General features: G+C 41.0%; 1 protein-coding gene across 3 annotated transcripts in view; it reads left to right on the top strand.

The window, feature by feature from the left end:
* SLC35F2 (solute carrier family 35 member F2) overlaps positions 1 to 27,600 on the top strand; it is an 86,540-nt gene that overhangs the window by 23,488 nt on the left and 35,452 nt on the right. For all 3 annotated transcript variants that reach the window (XM_054524988.2, XM_054524990.2, XM_024255905.3), the window contains exons 2-3: positions 20,441 to 20,616; positions 23,967 to 24,094. In XM_054524988.2, coding sequence (XP_054380963.1) covers positions 20,441 to 20,616; positions 23,967 to 24,094 — 304 coding nt within the window. The remainder of the gene's footprint in view (positions 1 to 20,440; positions 20,617 to 23,966; positions 24,095 to 27,600) is intronic.

Here is a 27,600-nt window from a genome sequence, read left to right as displayed (position 1 = left end):
CTACTGCAAAGGCCTCGCTTGAAAAAAGACACAGGTATAACCTCTGTTTTGATTGTTTTGAGATAGATGACCTCCTGCAGACAAGGCTGTAGTTTACCAGGTGTGCTGTGTTCAGCCCGTAGGTGCAGTTACCTTCAAATACCTTAAGTGGCTGTTTGCCCTTGCTCCACGCTTTTCTGTTTTTGCATGTGAGTGTTTGTGTTAATGATTTAAGGCATTGAATGTTGGCCTCTTTAACTAGCACCCATTTGATTTTCTGCGTAACTCTCAGTTTCTACAGGACTTGATATTGGTAGCTTTTATCTTATTGGCCATGGGATGATATTATGATGGTTTACAGTTGTCAGGTATTACAGGAGTTGTGTATTTCGGTAGTGTGGACAATATGATTGGAGTGTGTTAGGATATTTGTGCATGCAAAATTCCAAATTAAATGTATAATAATTATAATTCTATAGTAACTGAATCTGTAGTCATGCAATATGTTATCTATTATAAAATGTATGGAAAAATAGATATGAGTATATATGAGTATATATGATCAGATAAAGGTTGGGCATTTATAGAGAGAAATCGCATTAGCCTGTATTTTTACAGCTGTGGAAATCTAGCCTATGTTTTTGTAGCTTCATTCATTTTCTATTTCTTTGAGATGGAGTTTCACTCTTGTCGCCCAGGGTGGAGTGCAATAGTGCGATCTCGGCTCACTGCAACCTCCGCCCCCTGGGTTCAAGTGATTCTCCTGCCTCAGCCTCCCAAGTAGCTGGGTTTACAGACATGCGCCACCACACCCAGCTAATTTTGTATTTTTAGTAGAGATGGGGTTTTACCACGTTGGCCAGGCTGTTCTCGAACTCCTGACCTCAGGTTATCCACCCACCTTAGCCTCCCAAAGTGCTGGGATTACAGGCATGAGCCACTGTGCCTGGCCGCTTGCTTCATTTTCATCAACATTTGGATGCATCCTCTATTTGGAATTTATTTTAACAAGAGTCATGTAGGAGGGAACATGGTTAGCAAAAGCACTCTACTTAGTGCCAGTAGGTTTGTATTTTGCACCTGATTCTGATACTTTTGAACAGCATCAGTTAGGCAACCCATTTCACCTCTTTCTTTTTTTTTTTTTTTGAGACAGAGTCTCACTCTATTGCCCAGGCTGGAGTGCAGTGGTGTAATCTTGGCTCACTGCAACCTCTGCCTCCCAGATTCAAGCAATTCTCCTGCCTGAGCCTCCCGAATAGCTGGGATTACAGGCATGTGCCACCACGCCTGGCTAATTTTTGTATTTTTAGTAGAGACAGAGTTTCACCATGTTGGCCAGGATGGTCTCGATCTCTTGACCTCGTGATCTGCCCCTCTCAGCCTCCCAAAGTGCTGGGATTACAGGCGTGAGACACTGCGTCCAGCCATTTCACCTCTCTTAGCTTCAATTTCTTCATCTGCAACCACACAGCATTGGCAAATGGATCAAAAATAAAATAAGATAGGGTATAGAAGAGTTTTTGTAAACTGTGAGGCACTATAAAAAACATAGACAAGGTATTCTGATGGGGTCCATTAGCATGAATGTAATAAATAAATAAATAATACTTGATGATGATGGATGCCCCACTGGCAAGTTCAGGGATCTTTAAGTCAGCAGTTTGGAAATCTCGAATTTTCAACAGAGGATCACAGACCAGAAGAGGTTGGGAGAGAAACAAAAGATAGAATGTGAGCTGCAAATCCAAATTAGCCACAAGGATTAAACATAAGGAGTCAAGGGGAAGCCTTCCAATGTTATAATTAGTGTTTTCTTCTAGTCCCTGTACTTTCCTGGTTCTTTTAAGACAGAATGTAGTTTTTTTTTTTTTTTTTTTGAGACAGGGTCTCACTCTGTCACCCAGGCTGGAGTGCAGTGGCATGATCATGGCTCACTGCAGCCTTGAACTCCCTGGGGTCAGGTGATCCTTTCACCTCAGCCTCCTATATAGCTGGGACTATAGGTGCGTGCCATCATGCCTGGCTAATTTTTGCATTTTTTTCTGTAGAGAAGGCATTTGATCATGTTGCCCAGGCTGGTCTCGCACTCTTGGGCTTCAGCGGTCTGCCACCTTGGCCTCTCAAAGTGCTGGGATTATAGGCGTGAGCCACCACACTTGGCTGTAAATAGATTTCTCATTGTTTGAAAACTAGTATATACAAAATAAAAAGAAAATAACAAAAAATTTCCACAATCCCACCCAAATTATCTGGTTCTTTTAAGGTTTAGTCAATCAGGCAATCTGATCCATCAATGAATTCTTCTTCAAGTCATTGACTTCCAAACCCTCCCACTACTATCTTTTGGCTCCAGGCCTTCTCTTGTTCTCGCAGATTCAGAATAGAATGAACCAGTTCTGGGAACTAACAACACTGGGAATGCTCAGAGGTAGAAGTTGTCTTGATTGGAAATATCCTGAGTTACAACTGAAGTGACTGGATATAACCTAGTGGATTACTTGCTGGATCAAGACCTATACTAAGCTTGCTCTGCTCTAAACTTCTGTTGTATTGCTATAGAATACTGCAAAATTAGCTCACCCACCCCCTCCTTTAGTCTAAGAAATGCAGTATAACATTTGGTGAAGATTAGCAGAAAAAAAATATTTTGCCAATTTCAGAAATGTCCTGCTCCATAAGAAACTATAACTGGTGTTATAATTTATAGGGTAATTTTTGGAAAAGCTTGCTTTATTGCTTCATTAAATAGTGAGACTGTGGTTTTGGCAAAACCTTATGAACATATTTCTACAGTTGTAGATAAGAAGGCTGACACCTGAACCTCTTGGTTTCTATTCTTTGCCGGAATTTTCCAGTTCTCTTTGTCTGGAACATCATGATCAGTTCATTTGGTAGTGACCAGTCTCTGGAGAAAGTAGCTCTTGCTGTTCAAACTTACACTTATACTTGAAAATAAAGGTCGTAGTTTTTAATGAGAATTGTCACTGCTAACTTTGACAGATGGTCACAAGATGACCATGTCAAAAGAAAAACCTATCTGGGATATATAGAATTAAAGTTACTTGGTGTATCTAGAACAAGGGCAAAGAAATTACATGTCCCCCCACTTCATGAAGATACTTTTGTATCTGCCTTGCAACCAGATAAGATTGTCTTGTTGGTTGGGTGTGGTGGTGCACGTCTATAATCCCAGTGCTTTGGGAGGCCCAGGCATGAGGATCGCCTGAGGCAAGGAGTTTGAGACCAGCCTGGGCAACGTAGTGAGGCCTTGTCTCTACCAAAATTTTAAAAATTAGCTGGGTGTGGTGGCATGTGCCTGTAGTCCCAGCTACATGGTAGGCTGAGATGGGAGCAGATACTATCACCCTATCCCATTCCAATGAGTTTTGCAACTTATTTTACATTTTTATTTTTAAGTTGAATACTTCCTGATAGTCACATTTGGGTTGACACATTTCCAAGTTAAACTGTAGATTGATTTCTCCTTGTAATCCATTTGTTCCTACTTGTTCCAGTTGAACTAACAGAGGTTTCAGAAAGGTCAGCTTTCTCTGGTGGCATTTTTTAGCTTTGCAGCAATTCTGCCAGCCCATATTCATTCATATCCTGGATAAACAAAGATGAATATGACACTGTTTCTGTCTTTTAGGAGCTTGTGACCTACCTGGGGAGCCATACACATAGTAAGTAGAATACAGTGTGAGACATTTTATATTAGATCAGCAATCTTCAGGTTTTTCTTCCATTACGAACCCCTTTTAGTATTATTTTTTGCCAGGAATCTTATGTTTTGAAAGATTTTGACACCCTTTCCCCAATAGTCATTTGTTAAGTAATAATGAGTTTATTTTTTTCTCTCTCTCTTTTAACTAATCAGACACTAGAACTTCTGATTAGCAAGAGAAAATGACTGTTGCCACACTTGGTTGATACAATTAGAGCTGAAGGCAAATACATGTGATGTTTTGGCTTGTCTGAACAGCCTTGGCATGGGTACATGTAGGGTTTCTGTTGGCTTAAAAAAAAAGTTTTATAGGAACATTTAAATAAAAGTAGAGGCTATTCTCTTTTTTTTTTTTTTTTTTTTTTTGAGACTGAGTCTTGCTCTGTCTCCCAGGCTGGAGGGCAGTGGCATGATCTTGGCTCACTGCAAGCTCTGCCTCCCGGGTTCACACCATTCTCCTGCCTCAGCCTCCTGAGTATCTGGGACTACAGGCGCCCGCCACCTTGCCCAGCTAATTTTTTTTTTTGTATTTTTAGTGAGATGGGGTTTCACCGTATTAGCCGGGATGGTCTCGATCTCCTGACTTCGTGATCCGCCCGCCTCGGCCTCCCAGAGTGCTGGGATTACAGGCATGAGTCACCGTGCCTGGCCAAGTAGAGGCTATTCTCTACTGTGATGACAACCCAGTTTCCTTCTTATTTTTTTTTAAGATGGAGTCTTGCTCTGTTGCCCAGGCTGGAGTGCAGTGGTGTGTTCTCGGATCACTGCAACCTCTGCCTCCTGGGCTCAAGTGACCCTCCTGCCTCAGCCTCCCAAGTGGGCTACAGGCATGTGCCACCACGTCCAGCTAATTTTTGTATTTTTAGTAGAGATGAGGTTTTGCCATGTTGGCCAGGCTGGTCTTGAACTCCTGGCTTCAAGTGATCCGCCCGCCTCGGCCTCCCAAAGTGCTAGAATTACAGGTGTGAGCCACTGCAACCTGCCCCCATCACCCAGTTTCAATGAATATAAGCAGTTCATTCTTGTTGCATTTATACACTTCCACTTTCTTCCTCCTGGATGATCTTAAAGTAAATCTCAGGCATCATGTAATTTAATGCACAGATCAATATTAATCTCTAACAGATAAGAACTTAAAAGCAATTATAATACCATCATTCCATCTAAACAGTAACAATAATTCCTTAATATAAAATACCCAGTTCATATTAAAATTTTCTCAATTATCTAATAATTAAAAAAAAGTTTGTTCAACTCACAATGCAAATAAGGCCCATATATTTTAATGGGTTGTTATGTTTATATCATTTTCTCTCTTAGGCTTATCTTCCTCTCTTTTTGCTTGCAATTTATTTGTAAAGAAATGGTTCATTTATTGTGTGGTTTTCCATATTTTGGTTTTTGTTGATTGTGTCTTTCTGATAAGTTAACAGTATTTTCTTTCCTTCTTTTTTTTTTTTTTTTTGAGATGGAGTCTCACTCTCTTGCTAGGCTGGAGTGCAGTGGCGTGATATCTCACTGCAACCTCCGCCTCCCGGGTTCAAGTGATTCTCCTGCCTCAGCCTCCCGAGTAGCTGGGGCTACAGGCACCCACCACCACGCCCAGCTAATTTTTGTGTTTTTAGTAGAGATGGGGTTTCACCATGTTGGCCAGGATGGTCTCGATATCTTGACCTCATGATCTGCCCGCCTCGGCCTCCCACAGTGCTGAGATTACAGGCGTGAGCCACTGCACCCAGCCAACAGTATTTTCTTCTTAGGATAATGTTTTTAAATGCATAAATATATAAGATTATAATGGAAACCAATTGCAAAGATTTAGTTGTCAAATTATTAAAAAGCAAATTGGGATATATGTTAATATAGAGGCTTCTTTTCTTTAAAATTTACTAAGTAACAAAATATCACAATGAGTTTTGAATTACGATTTTTTTTTTTAAGAGATGGCATCTTGCTCTGTTGCCCAGGCTGGAATGCAGTGGTGCCATCATAGTTCACTGCAGCTTCAAACTCCTTGGCTGAAGCAATTCTGCCTCCTCAGCCTACCACGTAGCTGGGACTACAAGCATGCACAATCACACCCAGCTTTTTTTTTTTTTTTTTTTTTTAACTTTTATAGAGATGAGGTCTTGCTATTTTACCCAGGCTGGTCTCCAACTTGTGGCCTTAGGTAATCCTCCCGCCTTGCCCTTCCCAACGTGCTAGGATTAGAGGTGTGAGCCAGCATGCCTGGTTTACCATGATTTTGGAGTAGTGATGAATATAAATTTTATTTGAAATTTTAGCTATAGTTGCCATACAAAGTGAAAATATCTGTGAAGTCTTTTGGCAGCAAAGTCTTAAGTATTGCTAGCACCACTATAGTTTGTTGCCTATGTTTATAATTGAAGGGATTGTTAAATTTTAGTTCAATGTTACTGAAAATGAGGATATATATATTTTTTTCTACTGAAGTTCATAGACCCTAGAATATTTTCATGGACCTGGTCCATGTGCCCCAGGTTAAAAACTCTGTAGTTTTTTTTTTGTGTGTGAGATTTCATAGGTATTATGTACTACCATCAAGAAGTGTCTTAGTTTAGTTTGTTTTTTGTTGCTATAAAAATATGCAAGACTGGTAATTTATACAGAAAAGAAGTTTATTTCGTACAGCTCTAAAGGCTGGGAAGTCCAAAGATTGGGCAGCTGCATCTGTTTGGCTTCTGGTGAGGGCCTCGTACTGTGTCATAGCATGGTGGAAGGCATCACGGGACGAGAAGGGTGCACTGGGAGTCAAACAGGCTTTTTTTTTTTTTGAGATGTAGTCTTACTCTGTCACCCAGACTGTAGTGCAGTGGCACGATCTCTGTTCACTGCAGCCTCTGCTTCCTGTGTTCAAATGATTCTCCTGCTTCAGCCTCCCAAGTAGCTGGGATCACAGGCACCTGCCACCATGCCTGGCTAATTTTTGTATTTTTAGTAGAGATGGGTTTCACCATGTTGACCAGGCTGGTCTCGAACTCCTGACCTCAGGTGATTGGCCCACCTCAGCCTCCCAAAGTGCTGGGATTACAGGCATGAGCTTTTTTTTTTTTCCTTTTTTTTTTCCTACCAACCTCCCACTCCAAGACACAGTCTCACTCTGTTGTCCAGGCTGGAGTGCAGTGGCGCGATCTTGGCTCACTGCAGCCTCCGCCTGCCAGGTTCAAGCAATTCTCCTGCCTCAGCCTCCTGAGTAGCTGGGACTACAGGCGTGCGCCACCACTCCCGGCTAATTTTTTGTATTTTTGGTAGAGACAGGGTTTCACCATGTTGGCCAGGCTGGTCTCGAACTTCTGGCCTCAAGTGATCCGCCCGCCTCGGCCTCCCAAAGTGCTGGGATTACAGGCATGAGCCACCGCGCCTGGCCAAGATTAAGTTTCAGCATGAGTTTTAGAGGGGACAGATACTCAAATCATAGCAGGAGACATATAATTTTTTCTTGTCTCTTTCTTTTTTGTTATGTTAGGAGCTATTGATGTTTTGTCTAGATCCATTATTTTATTAGGGCTCCTAAAGTGATATTTTATTTGTCATCCCATCTTAATTTATTATACAGACTATTTCCACAAGGACAAACTCCTTTTCATCAACTCTTTGATTACCCTGAGATATAATTTGTATAAGAAGGGCAGGATAAACATTAATTCATTTCTTTTATTCACCAGTCTTCAAAATAGTAAGTTCATTCCCTAGCACCCTCCAAAGAAGACCAGCAAGTTAAAAAAATTTTTTAGTATTGCTATTTTTTTTTTTTTTTTTGAGATGGAGTTTAGGTCTTTAACCTAGGCTGGAGTGCAGTGGTGCGATCTCAGCCCACTGCAACCTCCGCCTTCTGGTTTCAAGCGATTCTCCTGCCTCAGCCTCCTGAGTAGCTGGGATTACAGGCTTCCCGCCACTGGCACAGCTAATTTTTGTATTTTTAATAGAGACGTGGCCAGGCTGGTCTTGAACTCCTGACCTTGTGATCCACCGGCCTCAGCCTCCCAAAGTGCTGGGATTACAGGCCTGAGCCACCGTGCCCAGCCAGTATTGCTGTTAACTCATGGGTTTAAACATTTGAGGTGTTTCAGTCCATTGCAGTTATTCTTCCCAGTGCTAAGAATTTATTTTTGTCATAGATTCAATCCTTAGTTTTCTTGCTATTTGGTGTGACAAGATGTTTCAGGCTTATTTTGTACATTTCCTGCCCCAGGTCTGAAATCAGCCATTCTCCAAAAAGCTCTAGTTCTTTTTATTTTTGTTTACTTACTTATTTAATTATTTATTTTGAGACGGAGTATTACTCTGTCGCCCAGGCTGGAGTGCAATGATGCAATCTCGGCTCACTGCAACCTGTGCTTCCTGGGTTCAAGTGATTCTCCTCACTCAGCTTCCTGGATAGTTGGGATTATGGGTGCTCCACCACACCCAGCTAATTTATTTTACTTATTTTTTTTTGAGACAGAGTCTTGCTCTGTCGCCCAGGCTGGAGTGCAGTGGTGTGATCTCGGCTCACTGCAACCACTGCCTCCTGGGTTCTAGTGATTCTCTTGCCTCAGCCTTCTGAGTAGCTGGGATTACAGGTGCATGCCACCATGCCCGGCTGATTTTTGTATTTTTAGTAGAGACGGGGTTTCGCCATGGTGGCCAGGCTGGTCTGAACTCCTGAGCTCAGGTGATCCTCCCGCCCCGGCCTCCTGAGGTGTTGGGATTACAGGCGTGAGCCACCACATCCAGCCATTTTTGTATTTTTAGTAGAGATGGGGTTTCACCCTGTTGGCCAGGCTAGTCTTGAACACCTGACCTCAAGTGATCCACCCACCTTGGCCTCGCAAAGTGCTGGTATTACAGGTGTGAGCCACCACGCCCAGCTCCTAGTTCTTTTTAGCAGGAGGTAGTATTTAGTTGACATTATCTAGGCACTAGGGGTGTTCATAATTAATGGATTAGTCATTGTTTCAGAGCTTTTTAGGGGAAAGAGATAGGATATATATGTATATATTATGAAATACTCATGACATACTACGAAGTACTCATGAGTCAGTTGTACCTTTCAGTAAAGTTCAAAACTATAAGGTTTTTAACTCAGCCTCTTCAATCTTACATCTTCATCTTCTTTTTTCTATATGTCCCAATGAATACATCAATATTCATATTGTATATGTATGTATATACAATATTCATATATCAATATGTATATACAATATTCATATATCAATATGTATATACAATATTCATATATCAATATGTATATACAATATTCATATATCAATATGTATATACAATATTCATATATCAATATGTATATACAATATTCATATATCAATATGTATATACAATATTCATATATCAATATGTATATACAATATTCATATATCAATATGTATATACAATATTCATATATCAATATGTATATACAATATTCATATATCAATATGTATATACAATATTCATATATCAATATGTATATACAATATTCATATATCAATATGTATATACAATATTCATATATCAATATGTATATACAATATTCATATATCAATATGTATATACAATATTCATATATCAATATGTATATACAATATTCATATATCAATATGTATATACAATATTCATATATCAATATGTATATACAATATTCATATATCAATATGTATATACAATATTCATATATCAATATGTATATACAATAGTCATATTGTAGGGGGACACAGCACTCAAAACCAGAAGAGGTTAAAGGGGCTCCCATCAATATAATTTTCTTATTTTCTGTATTCCACAGTATTTGTACATACTCCCAGAATAATATCAACACCATATCAAAACAGTTTAAGCTATTGTACGGTTCTTTTTGATCCTATGGTATATTTTATTAGGAGTGTACTGCCAAATTAGTATGTTTTAAAGTCCCTTGAAATAGTTCCTGTTTGGTTTTGCTACCAATTTTTAAAACATCAAGTTTATTTTAAATTTTATTTTAGATGTGGCTTTTTTAAATTTAATTTTTGTTTTACATAATTGTAAGTTATGTAACATACTTACATGGCCTCAAAGGCAAATCTATAAAACAAGGTATAGTCAGACATACACCTTTTACTTTGCTCCCTCTGCTGTCCTCCCTATACACAACTTTTAAAAAGTTTTGTTTTGGCTGGGTGCGGTGGCTCATGTCTGTAATCCCAGCACTTTGGGAGGCCAAGGAGAATGGATCACCTGAGGTCAGGAGTTCGAGACCAGCCTGACCAACATGGAGAAACCCTGTCTCTACTAAAAATACAAAATTGGTCGGGCATGGTGGCGCATGCCTGTAATCCCCGCTACTTGGGAAGTGGAGGTTGCAGTGAGCCCAGATCGAGCTATTGCACTCCAGCATGGACAACAAGAGCAAAACTCCATCTCAAAAAAAAAAAAAAGTTTTATCTTTCCTTTTAAAAAATTAACAAAATTATAGATAAATATTTGCATTCCATACCCATTTTTCTCCACATTTGCTTCCTTTTTTAAAAAGGTATACCTGGCAGTCACTTTATAACAGTACATATAAATATGTGCCTTGCTTTTTATAGCTGTACAGTAGTACTCCTGTGTGTTTATTCAGCTAGTCTCCCATTGTTAGACATTTTGTTTTTTTCCTTTAGTCTTTTGCTAGTATAAATAGTGCTGCAATGAATAGCTTTGTAAATACACCTTTTTGTATTTTTGCCAGAGTTGCCTTGGGGTAGATTCCTTGAGACAAAATTGCTAGAAATTGTCAAGTCAGCACCCCCAAACTCTCCCACTGAAATAGAGATTTATTATTTTGCGCTTTTACAGCGACAGTCAGAAGTACTATTAAGTTTTTGAAGTGTCAAAAACGGATCCTGAACAGCCCATGGATTGCATTCACTTCTTCCATGGATTCCTAAAAGTTGAGAGACCTCAGAATCAGAAGCATTGCTGTAGACCCTTGCTCACTCAAAGTCTGGTCCATGGACCAGCAGCATAAGTATCTCCTGAGAGCTTGTTAGGAATGTGGAATCTCAGGCCGGGCGCGGTGGCTCACGCCTGTAATCCCAACAACTTTGGGGGGCCAAGGTGGGCGGATCACGAGGTCAGGAGTGTGAGAACAGCCTGACCAACATGGTGAAACTCATCTCTACTAAAACTACAAAAATTAGCTGGGCGTGTTGGCAGGCGCCTGTAATCCCAGCTATTTGAGAGGCTGAGGCAGGAGAATCGCTTGAACCCAGGAGGTGGAGGTTGCGGTGAGCCGCGATCGTGCCACTGGACTCCAGCCTGGGCAACAGATCGAGACTCCATCTCAAAAAAAAAAGAAAAAAAAGAAAGAAATGTGGAATCTCAGGCCTCTCTCCAAACCTACTGAATCAGAAGCTGCACTTTAACAAGAGCCTTAGATGATTCATATCACATGAAAGTTTGAGAAGCACCAGGCTAGAGCTGTGTTATTCAATACTATAACCCCCAGCCACATGTGGTTATTTAAATGAAAATTAATTAAAATAGAATAAAACAAAAAATTCAGTTCCTCATTTATACTAGCCACATTTCAAGTGCTCAAGAGCTACTTTTCAAACATTTCCATCGTTGTGGTAACATATACAGTATTGCACAATGCTGATCCCTGGCTTCACTGTCTAATTTGGTAGCCATTCTCCATATATGGCCATTTTATTTAAGTTGAAATGAAATTACATTAAACATTCAATTCCTCATTCACATTAGCCATGTTTCAAACACTCAGTGGCTGCATATGGGTAGAGGCTACTCTATTGGATGGTGCATATATAGAATAGACAGGTATGGTCAAGAGGTTACCAAAAGACAGGGCAAGCCAGAGTAAGGAAGGAAATAAAATGCACTCAGTGCCTCAGGTGGGTGGATGTGCTAGGTACTTTTATAGGTTACATCAATTAACCCTTAGGCGCATAAAGGTGGTATTACAATCACTTAAAAAAGATATAAGAGAACTACCTAACACTAATAAAGAGTAGAGTTAGATCTTTGGATTCAAAGACTAGGATTCTTTCTGCTATGTTCAGAAGGAATAATCTTTTCCTGAAGGCCACATCCAAATTGCACTCTCTACTAGCCTTTTCCAGAACAACACATGGTGTGAACCACTGTTTTCACTTGCCTGTACCTGTTTCTCTTCTCTTTTTCATGTTTCAAATTTAAATCCAGACCCCGGTTTTATCTAACTCTGGAGTTTGTATTTTTTCCACTGTAACATTCATTGAGTTTACTTTTGAGGGCCTCTTGTCTACAGTATTGTCTGCCTTGCATTTTAACATGATGCCATCTTCATAATAGTAGCATTTTTTGTTAACTTAATAAACATTTACTGAGCACCTATTCCCGAGTAAGACATCATCCAGTGAGCAAAAAGAAAACACTGATTTCCTTTCTTTTACTTGCCTTCTTTGTGAGGTGATCATATATGCCACTACACTATCTATTTTTTAAAATTTGACTTTTTTAGCTACTTTGAGTTTTGAATATGACTAACAGAATGTAGGTTCTTCACAATTGCAAGCTACTTATGCTTACTAGAATTAGATGATACATTGATGGCTAAACTTTTGAATCGTAGGAATATGGAGATGGAAAGAAAACAGTTCATCTTGGCTGCTACTCACTATGTAAAGAAAAGCTACTTATAATTTCTTTCTTTTCTTTTTTCTTTTTTTTTTTTTTTTTTGAGACTGTCTTGTTGTGTCGCCCAGGCTAGGATGAAGTGGCATGATCTTGGCTCACTGCAAACTCTGCTTCCTGGGATCAAGCGATTCTCTTGCCTCAGCCTCCTGAGTAGCTGGGACTATAGGTGCACGCCAACCACACCTTGCTAATTTTTGTACTTTTAGTAGATATGGGGTTTTGCCATGTTGGCCAGGCTGGTGTCAAACTCCTGGCCTCAAGTGATCTGCCCACCTCTGCTTCCCAAAGTGCTGGAATTACAGGTGTGAGTCACAGTGCCTGGCCAAAAACTACTTATAATTTATTTCCAAACATGCTTCCAATATAATTTAAAATGCTTTAGAAATAGAAACTGGGTAGCTTATGTGCAGAGTGTGAGAACTTGGCCTAAATGAATATTTCTTTTTGGGTTCATAATAGGATTTTTATAGACGTACTGGAAGTTATTATTCTTTACCAGGTATTTACAGGTGGCAGATGTAATGGATTTTAAAATCTCCACCAAGTAACTATGTTCCATAGGAGTCTTAGCATTAATATGAAATCCTGCCTTTAGCTGACAACATGCAACCTAGCAGCACAGATTTATTGAGACATAAATTGAAGGGAATGCATAATTTGCATTCAAATAATGCATCTTATCAGTCATTTGGAACTCCTTTTTTCCTTCAAATAAAAAGGAAAGAATAGTTTAGTGGTTTGCCGTCCTGATCGTGTCTTAGACTCATCTAGGAGACTTAAAATAGGCTGATACTTGGAATCTACCCCCTGAGAATCTGATCCAGTTGGTTAGGGCTGGGGTCTTGGTGTCAGTGTTATTTTTAAAGCCCAGTGATTTTTTAATATATAATCATTAGAGGACTGCCTATCTAATTTGAAATAGTAAATAAAGAAGAGCTAAAGAAATGAATGCATCCCATCATTGTGTCTCATATATATATTATATATATGTGTATATGAATGCGTCCCATCATTGTGTCTCATATATATATATATATATAATGTAAAACTAGTGTTTGAATTAGGCACAAACTTGTATTATGGCCTTTCCTGCATTCCTCAATCTCCCTGAAATACCTTTCAGGTGTGTGATTGTTTTGACTCCTCTGTGAACCTTCTCCAGGACGTCTTGAGCTTGCTTCTCCTTGGCTGCATGCACAACTCTTATTTTAACCCTTTCTCATTTTATTGTGATTTTGTGTTGGAGGTCTGTCTGACTCCTCACACAGAAAACTCCTGAGGTTGTTCAACAATAGCAAATGCCCTATTTGCCAGGCACTATTAATCAAGGAGAATATAATGTCGCTTTCCTCCTGGAGCTTAGAGTTTTGGGGAAAGAACAGTCATAAGCGGTGTGGTGGGTCCTATGATGGAGGGTTGTGGTATTTTGTGGGGGCACACAGTGGAGCTCCCCGATGTGTTCTGGGGAGAAGAAAGAGGGTCTGGGACTAGAAAATAGGTGAGTCTTAATTCTAAATTCCTTGTGCTTGGCACATATTAACAACCATTGAACTTTGGTGAATATATGACTGAGGAGCTTACTGACTGAAGACATAAATAAAAGTATATTTTCTTTGGAAATCAGGTACATAAGTATTTTGGAATGGAAGGGAGGTTATGATATAGATTTTAGGTTTCCTAGAAGAAAGAAGGAGGGAAATAAAGTGCCTCATGATCTTTTCTTCTTTCATTCCTTAATTTTTTTTTTTTTTTTTTTGAGACAGTCTCGCTTTGTCGCCCAGGCTGGAGTGCAGTGGTGTGATCTGCAGCTTCTGCCTCCTGGGTTCAAGTGATTCTCCCGCTTCAGCTTCCTAAGTAGCTGGAAGTACAGGCATGTGCCACCACAACTGGTTAATTTTTTTTGTATTTTTACAAAAAATACGGGGTTTCACCATGGGGTTTCACCATGTTGGCCCGGCTGGTCTTGAACTCCTGACCTCAAGTGATCCGCCCACCTTGGCCTCCCAAAGTGCTGGGATTACAGGCTTGAGTCACTGTGCCTGGCCTCATGCCTTAAATTCTTAAAGTTATAAAATAGATTCTAACAGTAATGTGGTTGGAAGTGACCTTACTCAGCCCATCTTCTACCTGTTTGTCCACTCCTGCCCTCGGTGATCCATAACTCTTGTTTGCTGTGTATTCTGGTAGCCTGGCTCCCCCAGTGTGAAGCTGCCTTGGGGAAGTTTGTCTTGGAGTTGGCTCATATCCTGCCATTGACGTTCATTTCAGTGGAGGTTCCGTTAGAAACACCGGGACAGGATCTATCCCAAGGTCAGATGCATGCTTCTTCTGGCAACTTTGCTGAAACAGGAACAGGTTTTGTTATGGTCTAGAGGGCTCCTCTGTTCAGAATTCACATGAACCAGGACCTTGTACAAGTTTATACAAACATGAATTTGGAGCTATAAGTAACAAAAATTGTTTTGAGGCCTTCAGTGTCTATAAGTCTGAGTGTTTTTGTCTTCTTTCTTCCTTTGTTCAATTTCCTACCCCCTCCCCACCAGCTTTTCTCTCTCACTCTTGCTCTCCTACTCTTCTATTATAGATGAGGTCATTATGATTTGGAGCCAAGAGAAGTGCATTCCTGTAACTTTAAATCTCCATACTCAATTTGTGATTCTCCTTTTTTTAGAAGATAGTTATGCTTTATAGTTGGAGGACAGCTTGCTTAATTGTGCTATTTTAGAATGCAGATATGAGCTTACTGTAGGAATTCTGTCAATTTGTGAAGAGGGCTTAATGCTTCCACACTTTTTATTCTCACTTATTTCAGATTTATAATTGCTTTCAAGTCCATTATGAGATGTGAAAAATGTTCTCAATTTGATTAGGTTATCAGCCACTTGGTTAGGGTTTCTGTGCCTGGTACTTTGGACATCCAGCTCCCCCATGATGTACAGGGAAGCAGTGTGACTACTGGGAGGAGAGAGATCAGGCCAGGCTCCTTCTTTCCTGACAGCAAGGCGAGGTACAGGGATGCTTTGAAGAAGGGTGTTTTGTTTTGTTTTGAGACAGAGTCTTGCTCTGTTGCCCAGGCTGGAGTGCAGTAGCACCATCTCGGCTCACTGCAGCCTCTGCCTCCCAGGTTCAAGCAATTCTGCTGTCTCAGCCTCCCGAGTAGCTGGGATTATAGGCACCTGCCACTATGCCCAGCTAATTTTTGTATTTTTAGTAGAGACGGGATTTCACTATGTCAGCCAGGTTGGTCTTGAACTCCTGACCTCAAGTGATCTGCCCACCTCAGCCTCCCAAAGTGCTGGGATTACAGGTGTGAGCCACTGCGCCTAGCCTGAAGGGGTTTTCTAATATAAACTCTGTTATAAAATCATAACAGGAGTTATACAGGAGGGGAAGAGAGGGATGAGGGGAAGGAGAGGAAGAAGAAAGAGATATAGAACATAGGAAGATACCAACTGTGAGGGATGACCCACCTGTTATCCCAAGACTGTGTGCTGTAGGAGGGATAGCAGATGTTTAATGGCCAGGAAATTTGGGCATTAACACTGCTCCTGTGTGATCTTAGGCAAAACACTACTCTCTTCTGGGCCCCAGTCTCCTTGATTAAAGTGGGTTAGTGCCAAGGTTCTGCAATTCTGAGACTTCCTTCCAGGGAAGAGAGGAAGTTTCCTTAGAGCCCTCCTACCTACTTACCTCTCTCCCTCCCTCCCTCCCTCCCTCCCTCCCTTCCTCCCTTCCTCCCTTCCTCCCTTCCTTCCTTCCTTCCTTCCCCTCCCTCTCTCTCTTTTCTCTCTCTTCCTTTTTTTTTTTCTTTTTTTTTTGGCAAACTCTCACTCTGTTGCCCAGGGGGCTGGAGTGCTGTGGTACAATCTCAGCTCACTGGAACCTACGCCTCTCAGGTTCAAGCGATTTTCCTCCCTCAGCCTTCCGAGAAGCTGGGATTACAGGCGTGTACCACCACACCCAGCTAAATTTTGTATTTTTAGTAGAGATGGGGTTTCACCATGTTGACCAAGCTGGTCTCAAACTCCTGACCTTGGGTAATCCACCCGCCTCGGCGTCTCAAAGTGCTGGGATTACAGGTGTGAGCCACCTTTAAGCAAATTTGAATCCTGTGATCTGGTCTTTTAATAGTTAGGAGCACTGATCTCTTCTGCCTTTTACGGACAGTATGATGATGGGTGAATTCTGGACCCGCTCTGAGTCATCTTCTCCATCTGTAACATGAGTGCAATAGGACTTTTCTCAGGGCTGTTGTCAGGATCATGTTATTGAGATTGTGAGCTGTGATGGGTATTAATTGAACAATGAAATATAGGAAAATTGGAACCATTTCCTCGGCCAGGTACCGCTCCCCACATGGTTCCTGAGAGAAGGATATGGCTGGGAATAATGACACAAAATGAATGAACTTTTTCAGCCTTTGGCTTTGGCCTCACATTCCTGGAGACTCCTGGTGCACTATACCGGACTAAGTGGTGAATTTCCTTTGTCTAGGATAGGGCAGCCTAAGACCCGAATCAATGCAAACCATGACTCCTTCAAGAGGAAGTGTGCGCAAGAGAAGGAAATAGCAACTCCTGGATCTGGTTTAGCTCATCAGCTGGTGCCTGGTAGAGCATGCTTAGAAAGAATGCTGCCTGTAGGGGAGCAAATCCTTAACGTTTTGCTCATCTTGGTGAAGATTTCCTCCAGTAACCTAACACAATGTCCTTGGATTTGGCCAGTTCTTGACATCATCACCTTCCCTTTGGAGAGTGGAGATTCCTTCCTTTTGAGAGTACCAGACTCAGCTACATGAAGTAATATAACCTTTTGGAGAGCAGTCTAGGAAAACAAAACTGAAGATGCTCATGCCCTAAGAACAAACACCATCTCGTCCAATTCCGTTCTTGGATTTATCTCCAGAGCAAGTGATTCCTTTAAACTTTATTATAGAAATAGAAAGTCATTATATTTGTAGGACACTCTGAGTTTCCTGCTCCCAGCAGAATGCAACTGGCTGGAATCTCTGCAGATGCCTTAGATGGCTCCCATCAGGCCATCCTGAGTACTGAGGAGATTAAATCTTAGCATATCTCTAACCCCCTCCTTTTTTTTTTTTTTTTTTTTTTTTAAATAGAGACAGGGTCCCACTTTGTTGCCCGGGGTGGTTTTGAACTCTTGGGCTCAAGCAATCCTCCTTCCTCAGCTTCCCAAAGTGCTGGAATTATGGGCATGAGCCACCACGCCTCACCATCTGTAATCCATTTCTACCACCTGGCTAAAAACTAGAAAAAACTCTTAGAAAATTACATCAAGAGACATATGAAAACAAAAAAGAAAAAGAAATACAACCAAAATATTCATCAACAGTGGAATGGATCAATAAAGCATGATGTAGTCATGTGGTAGAGTACTATACAGTACTGAAAAGGAAGAACAAGAACTCATGTATCAATATGGATGGCCCTCTCAAACCGTGTTGATCAAAACCACAATTGCAGAAGTATACACAGTATGATGCCGTCTATGTAAAATTTTGAAACAATACTATTTGTTGCTTAGGGATACTTACATAAATATTAAAATATATAGAAAAGCATCAAAATAATAAATACTAAGTTCTAATTAGTTACCTCAAGAAGGCTAAGAGATTAGAGAGAACACAGGTGGGCTACCTCGATGTTGCCAAATGTTTCTTTCTTTTCTTTTTTTCTTTTTTGTAGTGGTGTGATCTCAGCTCACTCTAACCTCTGCCTCTTGGGTTCAAGCTATTCTTGTGCCTCAGCCTCCCCACTAGCTGGGATTATAGGTGTGCACTACTGTGCCCGGCTAATTTTTGTGTTTTTAGTAGAGATGGGGTTTCAGCATGTTGCCCAGGCTGGTCTCGAATTCCTGGGCTCAAGTAATTCACCCGCCTCGGCCTCCCAAAGTGCTGGGATTACAGGCGTGAGCCACTGTGCCCAGCTGACAATTGTTTCTTTTTCTTTCTTTCTTTTTTTTTTTCTTGAGACAGAGTCTTGCTCTGTCACCCAGGCTGGAGTGCAGTGGCACGATCTCGGCTCACTGCAAACTCCACCTCCCGGGTTCAAGCGATTCTCCTACCTCAGCCTCCTGAGTAGCTGGGACTACAGGTGCATGCCACCACACCCGGCTAATTTTGTATTTTTAGTAGAGATGGGGTTTCACCATGTTGGTTAGGCTGGTCTCGAACTCCTGACTTCATGATCCACCCGCCTCAGCCTCCGAAAGTTGCTGGGATTACAGGCGTGAGCCACCATGAGCCACCGTGCCTGGCAAACTGTTTATTTTTTGAGGTGATAGATACATGGATACATGTTGATTATACATTATACATACTTTGTTGTGTGTTAGAAGAAATATTAAAAATTAAAAATGAAATAAGCTGTGAGAGTAGTTCAAGGTGAGGCTGGAGATTCAGATGATGGGTTGCCTGTAGGCCATTTTAAAGTGTGGCTTTCACCTAAGGCCAGAGGGGAACCGGCCACCGAAAGGTTTTAGACATGAGAAATGATCTCATCATATTAACACTCAGAACATCACTCCTGCTGCAGCGTGGACACTGGATTTGGGTAGAATGAGAGTAGGATAGGAAGAATGCTTAGAAAAAGTTTCCTCTTTGAAACACCATCTTCTCTACGCTTCCAGATTGTTTCTTCCTTCCTAGTTCTCCCCTTACCTCTCTGGCCATGCCCTCTTATCTCCATCTTTAATGAGTCTTCCCCCTCCAGCTCTTTTCTTTTCTTTCTTTCCTTTCTTCCTTTTGTCGTCTCATTCTGTCACCCAGGCTGGAGTGCAGTGGTGCAATCTCGGCTCACTGCAACCTCCGCCTCCTGGGTTCAAGCGATTCTCATGCCTCAGCCTTCCGAGTAGCTGGGATTACAGGCGCCCACCACCACACCCCGCTAATGTTTGTATTTTTAGTAGAGATGCGGTTTCACCATGTTGGCCAGGCTGGTCTCGAACTCAACCTCAAGTGACCTGCCTGCCTCGGCCTCCCAAAGTACTGGGGTTACAGATATGAGCCACCACACCCAGCCTCTCCAGCCCTTTAAATATTGCTGTTTCCCACAGTATTTCTTTTTTGCTCTCTTTTCTTCCCGATTTTTAGTTATACGCCTTAGTGATCTCATTATGTCCCCACATTCAGCCACCACCTTTATGCTCATGATTCTCAAGTTTATTTCTCCAATCCAATCCTTGCTTCCAGCTCCAAGCTGCCTACTGGACATTTCTTCTTGGCTGTCTCATAATTAAACAAAATCCAGCATGTCCAAAATGGAGCTATTATCCTTTCCAAATATGCCTTTTCCTTCTGCCTTTAGGATCTTGGTTAACCATATTGCTATCTATCCAATTATCTGATCCAGAAAATAGGTATTATTGTAGCCTCTTCTGTCTCAGTCAACTTGTTTCTTTAATTAGTTTCCATGTTAGAAATGCAGGGTAAGGGCCAGTCAGGGTGGCTCACCCTTGAAATCCTAGCACTTTGGGAGGCTGAGGTGGGAGGGTCCCTTGAGCCTAGGAGTTTGAGACCAGCCTGAGCACAGCCTGAGCAACACAGTGAAACCCCATCTCTACAAAAAAAAAAAAAAAAAAAAAAAAAGTATGGGCATGGTGGCATGTGCCTATAGTCCCAGTTATTTGGAGGCTGAAGTGGGAGGATTGCTTGAGTCTGGGAGGTCAAGACTGCAGTGAGCTGTGATTGCACCACTGCACTCTAGCCTGAGCAATAGAACAAGACCCTGTCTCAAAAAAAAAAAAAAGTCATACACACACACGTGTGTACTTTACAAAGTATATGTTATAGCCGAGTAATCAAAATGATCTCTAAATGGATGTTCAGTGAAATGGGGGAATATGCCTTTGTGGGAATGGAGGGGATCAGAAAAATAAAAGAGAATAAAAATGTAGTCCTTCAATAACTAACATTTTAATTTTTATTTCATAAAATGAAATGAAGAACCACCTGGAATAATTAGCATTTCCCTTTGTGTTTAGCAGTGCATGTGTGAGTGTGTGTGTGTGTAAGGTATAACTTATTTGCATGCTATTCCGATTTCTTCCCTTATTTTCTAGGAATATTTTGAAAACAATTGCCCTGGGTCAGATGTTGTCCTTGTGTATATGTGGGACAGCCATCACCAGCCAGTATTTGGCAGAAAGATACAAAGTGAACACCCCCATGCTTCAGAGCTTTATCAATTATTGCTTGCTGTTCCTAATTTATACAGTGATGCTGGCATTTCGATCAGGTATGTCAAATGTGGAAATTATCTTTTCAACAAAATTATCTTCATAAAAATTACTAGAAAAGTATGACACCTCTAAATTCCGTGAAAGTAGTGACTAGAGACTTATGCACAATTCTCTGAAATTGTTGATTAAAGTAAGTAGCACCATACTGTTTGTAACACAGAAGTTGTCCAAAAAAAATTGTTTTCTTTTTTTGTTGTTGTTGTTTGTTTTTGAGACAGGGTCTCACTCTGTCACCCAGGCTGGAGTGCAGTGGTGCAATCTCGACTCACTGCAGCCTTGACTTCCCAGGCTCAAGTGATCCACTCACCTCGGCCTCCCTAGTAAGCTGTGTCTATAGGAGTGTGCCACCATGCCTGGCTAATTTTTTTTTTTTTTTTTTTTTTTAGAGATGGGTTTTTGCCATGTGCCCTGGCTGGTCTCTAACTCCTGGGCTCAAGTGATCTGCCCACCTCAGCCTCCCAAAGTGCTAGGATTTCAGGTGTGAGCCACTGGACCCAACCTAAAAAGTGTAAATGTCATTACAAGTTAGGTTTTCCCCCCCAATTTTAAAAATATTTTAAAATATTAAGATGATATTAAAAACACTTAAAGTCAAGAAACTTGCTCTCCAAAATATTTACTTCCAACTAAATAAAGATGGTAAATGGCACGTCAGTTGCATGTGTAGCTCAGGTCTCTCTCTTTTTTTTTTTTTTTTATACAGAGTCTCGCTCTGTCACCCAGGCTGGAGTACAGTGGCACAATCTTGGCTCACTGCAACCTCTGCCTCTGGGGTTCAAGTGATTCTTGTGCCTCAGCCTCCTGTGTAGCTGGGATTACAGGCACGTGCCACCACACCTGGCTAATTTTTATATTTTTAGTGGAGATGTTGGCCAGACTGGTCTCGAACTCCTGACCTTACGTGATCTGTCTGCCTCGGCCTCCCAAAGTGTGGGGATTACAGGTGCCTGTCCAGCTTCATTACTTTTTAAAACTTTAGTTTAACCCTTTGTTGTACAGGGGTTTGAAGGTCTGATTCTAAGTTTACTACTTGCTTTTGAATGATGTGGCCGACATAGCAGAAGAAAAAGCCTCGCAAAGGTTAGTGAATCCAATGAACAAGGACAGCACTGTGCACACTTAGGAAATTAGAGTAATTTCTTTCATCCCATGCACCAGCTATCTAAAGGTCTTTATTGAAATTTAGGGCTGGGTGCAATGGCTCACACCTGTAACCCCAGCACTTAGGGAGGTCAAGGTGGATCACCTGAGGCCAGGAGTTCAAGACAAGCCTGAGCAACACGATGAAACTCCTTCTCTACAAAAAATACAAAAATTAGCTGGGCATGATGGCGTGTCCCTTGTAGTCCCAGCTACTTGGGAAGCTGAGGTGGAGGATGGCTTGATCCCAGGAGGCTGAGGTTGCAGTGAGCCAAGATCGCACCACTGCTCTCAAGCACAAATGAGAGACCAAGACCCTGTCTCCAAAGGAAAAAAAAAAAAGAGCTGGGAGTGGCACAGTACATGGTTAATAACCCTGGACTTTGCTCTTTGTGGAAGCACTGGCCTTCAGGAATTTGGTGAGACTCCCAAATACATCAGTGCAGTTAGTCTCCCTAAGGGATGGTTGTTAGGTGCTTCTCATGCCATTTGATGCTGAGGAAGACTAATTCTGTGTTTTTGTCTTGTTTTTTGTTTTTCTTCTGAGATGGAGTTTTGCTCTTGTTGCCCAGGCTGGAATGCAATGGCACGATCTCGGCTCAGTGCAACCTCTGCCTTCTGGGTTCAAGTGGTTTTCTTTTCTCAGCTTCCCTAGTAGCTGGAATTACAGGCACCTGCCACCACGCCCAGCTAATTTTTGTATTTTTAATAGAGACGGGGTTTCTCCATGTTGACCAGGCTGGTCTCGAACTCCTGACCTCAGGTGATCTGCCCACCTCGGCCTCCCAAAGTGCTGGGATTACAGGTGTGAGCCACTGCACCCGGCCTAATTCTGTGTTTTCCAGATGTTCCTGCTAATTGGATTTTACTGATAATTATTTGGTTACGATTCTCACTACTTTTATTTATTTGTGAGTTATCTTGCCATAAAACCTTCTCATATATGTGCCAACTCTGCATCTCCTGTGATGCCAGATTCTCCAAAGTAGTGAATCCAATTAATTTGAATACATATAATTTGGAGGAATAAAAGGTGTTTCTTCAGTGTGCCACTAAGCCTTTTCTCAAGCTTATCACAGACTTAATTTTCACTTGAAAGCACATCTCTTCCAAAAGAATGATCACTTGCAGACTTTTCTTTGAAGAAGCCCATGAATAGAAGTTAAATAACGAATTAATTTCTAGGAAAACATTCCATTTCCTAGGATAGTCCGTGGCTTGTCAGAAATGGCGACATACAAGCTCATATCCAGAAATTTTATTTCTGTTATGATAGGAAAGGGATTTTAAAAAAAAGTTATTTTATTTTTTTAAGTTCAACCATACAATATGCAGAATGTGCAGGTATGTTACATAGATAAACGTGTGCCATGGTGGTTTGCTGCAGCTATCAACCAATCACCTAAGTATTAAGTCCAGCATGTATTAGCTCTTTTCCTTAATGCTCTCCTCCCGCCCCACCCTCCCCCTTTTTTTTTTCTTAAAGAGGTGGAGTCCCATTATGTAAGCCCAGCTGGTCTTGAACTCCTGGGTTCCAGCTGTCCTCCACCCTTACCTCAACCTCCTGAGTAGCTGGGATTACAGGTGCACACCACTGTGCCCAGTTGGGAAAGGGAATTTAACCACTTTTCTCTTATTTTCATTCTGGTGCTTTTATTGAACACTTGGTCTCTGATGATACTTTAACCAGGGTTTCATACTAGAAAAAAATCTAACTCTGGTGAGCTGTTGCAGGAGTTTGGGTTTTGAAGAATGGAAACTAGGAGGGGGCCACATTAGAAATACACAAAGCCAGGCATGGTAGCTCACGCCTGAAATCCCAGCACTTTGGGAAGCTGAGGCAGGCAGATCACTTGAGCTCAGGAGTTCAAGACCAGCCTGGGCAACATGGTGAGACCCCCATCTCTGCTAAAAATACAAAAATAATTAGGTGGGTATGGTGGCATACGCTTGTGGTCCCAGCTACTCAGGAGGCTGAGGTGGAAGGATGGCTTGAACCCAGGAGGCAGAGGTTGCAGTGAGCCGAGATTGCACCACTGCACTCCAACTTGGGTAACAGAATGAGACCCTATCTCAAAAAGAAGAAGAAGAAGAAGAAAAAAAAAAAAAACACAAGAAACTCTTGCTTCTACTCTTTTATCTTCAAATCAACATGTATGGTATCATTTGCAAGTAACATGTACTAATCCAGATTTCTTTCAACCAGGCAGTGATAACCTTTTAGTAATCTTGAAAAGAAAATGGTGGAAGTACATCCTGCTGGGACTAGCAGATGTGGAAGCTAATTATGTGATCGTCAGAGCCTACCAGTACACAACTCTAACCAGTGTCCAGGTAAGAGGGAGCCCTCTGACCACTTTGGATTTTATAGCTTCAAAAGGAGAACACGAAGTCATATGTGTTGACCTAATTTTATAGAAAATCTCTTCACTTGAAGAAAACCTAAACACAGGTGGATGCTCTTTTCTAGTAGAGCATATGCTCTAATGAGTAATGTTTCCTAGAATTAGTGAAAATGTATACAAGTTAAGCTGCCCCCAAACTGCTATGACAGATTAGAACAGTTCCTACCAAATAAGCATAAATATTTAGTTGGCAGTTGATGCTGTGGTGTTGACACGTGTTCTGTTTTATATGTTGCTCAAACATGGCATATGAAAGTATACCTTTGTTCTATAGGAAAGTTGGAGCTTTGCAAGCATAGTAGATATTCATGACAAAGAAACCATTGGAAGAAACCCATCAGACATTTTTGGGAGAGGTGGTAGCCAGAGTTAAAACTCCCATCCCTATTTCTTTGTTAGGTTTATTCTTGCTGCATTGAAAGAAAAATATTCCTACATTGCAGAGGTTTTCAACTTTGTAAAGTTGAAGACAACTGATTTCAGTTGTCTTAATATTAGCAAACTGTGGGATGTGTTGTAACACTGACTCACCATTACTGACTACAAAATGTTTTATAAGTGGAGGTGAAAGTGAGATAGACTCAAATGCCAGGTTTAGGTGTCACAGTTTGTTTATAACTTTTTTTTCCATTTTTTTAAATAATAAAAAAAATGTGTGTATCAGATGTGGGATTTGAAGTTTATAACTTTTTGATATGTCCCTTTCTCACTATACAAAATACAGAGATGTTCTTACTTGACTCCAAATTTTAGGGACTGGAAAAATTGAAATTAGACTTATTTTGCATAGAAAATATAAGGATTGATGAGAACTCAGTATTTTTCCAATGTGAACCTACATTAAATGTTATTATCATTATATTAAATACTTTCTTTTCTGTAACATTGTGCTAAGCATTGTTCTCAGCAAACCTCTTGGATTTTGACCAGTATGGGTTAAAAAGCTGAGATAGGAAATGATATATTAAGACAGACACCATAGGAGGCACACAAAGAACCTAAAGTTTCGTAAAAATTAAACCCAGCAGTTACCTAGAGAATGAAGTTCCACTAATAGGAGTAAGTGTACTTTTAGCATGGGTTAATGAAGTACACATAAGTATGTAGAAAATGGCATTTTCTTGTCACATCTACTCTCATAATCTCACCTACATTTTAATTACTTGATTACAATTCCCAGGAATTTTGATCTCTAACTAATAATGATAAAAACTTTTGAATTGGTGCAAGGCCTAAACACAGTTAAACAGAACACTTACAGTTGGATAGTTGCGACTGAAGTTCATGCCTTCTTTCAATTTCAAAGAAATTGAAAACAACTTCTTTCACGCTAGCCTCTTAGAAAAACCTAAGCATTTGGTTGCCAAAAGTCATGCACTTACGGTCCTAGCAAAGAATATATTATAAAAAAGGCATCTAACAAGGTAATGTTTTCTTCAGCAGCAGCGACAGCTGTGACAGGAATGATTCAAGCTGGTTCTCCACCTGAGTAAATCTCTGGCCTGGGTAGTCCAAAAGGATGGAAATTTGGATTAGGTGGTCTTTGAACCTTCTTCTTAAGGATTCCTTAGAAGTTTCTGTAATTACCAACAGTCATGGGATAGTTCACGTGAAGATGATGATGTGGCCTAGGTTTCTGCTCTTGTCCCTTCCCACTTTACTGCCACATCAACCCATTTCCCACTCATGGCCTGCTCCTTCTCTCCTGTGCTGCTCTGTTCTTCCTAGAATGCAGTCCTTTTTGAAGCCTGCTCCCCTCATTGTCAAAGGCTAATTCAATTTTCATTTTCTCTTCTATACTCTATTGTACCTCTAATATGATCTAACTCATTTTAATACCCATGTCTCAGGGTCTGTCTTAGTACCCTGCTTACTGTGACTATACAATAATTTTAAAAAATAAAATTGATACTCTTAGAACTGAAACAATCAGAGAAGACATCCATACTTTTTTTTTTCCCCCTGAGAAGGAGTCTTGCTCTGTCACCCAGGCTGGAGTACAATGGCACGATCTCAGCTCACTGCAACCTCCGCCTCCCACGTTCAAGTGATTCTCCTGCCTTAGCCTCCTGAGCAGCTGGGATTACAGGCATGCGCCGCCACGCCCAGCTGTTTTTTTTTTTTTTTTTTGTATTTTGAGTAGATATGAGGTTTTGCCATGTTGGCCAGGCTGGTCTTGAACTCCTGACCTCAAGTGATCCTCCTGCCTTCATGTGATCCTCCTGCCTTGGCCTCCCATAGTGCTGGGATTACAGGCATGAGCCACCGCTCCCGGCCACCAAGAATACATTTTGAAAAGAAGGTTCACATGACTAAAGGTGATAGATATCAGATGAGAAGTCTTGGAATGTTAGAGTCGGAGGGAACCTGTGTCATCATTTCGTCTGATCTTTTTATTTTATATTTTGACTTGGAGAGTGACTGGCTGGGGCCACACAGCTAGCTGGTCAGTGTGGGGCCGGGGCCTGAGGTCTCTGGAGCTCTGACCATGACATAGGCAGCTCCCTCATTGCCCAACAAAAATTGTTAGAGGAAATTTAAGTTTGATTTTAAGACACAAGGATAAGGGACTCTTCTGTGGTAGTTCTTAGAATGTCTTTTTCTACTTTTTCTGCTTAAGGAATGTAGTTGAGATTTTGTTAAGCCATTATGACTGGATTCTGCTGGTGTCTTCGGGGACAGGGTATTATCATTTGCATCGTTTAATGTTTTGTTATTCAGGCAGGCTCAATAAAGCACTTAGGAGATTAGAGTTCTGAAGCTGGAATAAATAACAAGGCAAGATGCCCATTCCTACACATGATGCGTTGGACTCCACTGATGCTACTGCAGTGAAAGGCAATCAGTAAACAACTGTGGACAGGATCGAATGGGCTGCTGGAGATTTAGGGGCCTGTCTTGTTCAAGACTAAACAGATACAGAGAGAATCAGGGACAAGGTTTGAAACAACAAAAGGGTGAGCAATAAAACAGCAGTTTCAGGAATGTTACTAGTATAAGGAATATATTTCTCCCTTGAAAGAAATACATTGGAATGCATCAAGAATCTCTTGAATATATTTTATCCTTGAATGCACATTAAATTTGTGAATTTAAGAATTGAGCGAGTGCACTCTCTTTTTTAATCTTGCAAACAATTTTGGACCTGCTGTAATTTTGGCACGCTTAATCCCTCTGCCTTCCAGATGAGCAATATCAGGTGAATAGCTAGTGTTTTCTGGACCCAGTTTCAACAGGTGAGGGGGAGCACGTGAGGAGGATGAGCAAGCGTATTTGCCGTGAGCACGAGTGTGTCTCACATGGTGGGGTTGGACGCTTTGTCAGGGAGATGGTGTCTGTCCTCTCACAGTAACCCGTGCTTCTTTGTAGCACTTAGTCCAATTCCAGTGAAATATCTGGTGGTGTGATTATTTATTCCATGTCCTTTCTAGCTTT

Source organism: Pongo abelii, chromosome 9 (genome assembly GCF_028885655.2).
Source record: "Pongo abelii isolate AG06213 chromosome 9, NHGRI_mPonAbe1-v2.0_pri, whole genome shotgun sequence".
Taxonomy (NCBI): domain Eukaryota; kingdom Metazoa; phylum Chordata; class Mammalia; order Primates; family Hominidae; genus Pongo; species Pongo abelii.
The sequence above is the reverse complement of the archived record's forward strand: the minus strand, read 5'-3'. Positions and strand labels throughout refer to the sequence as shown.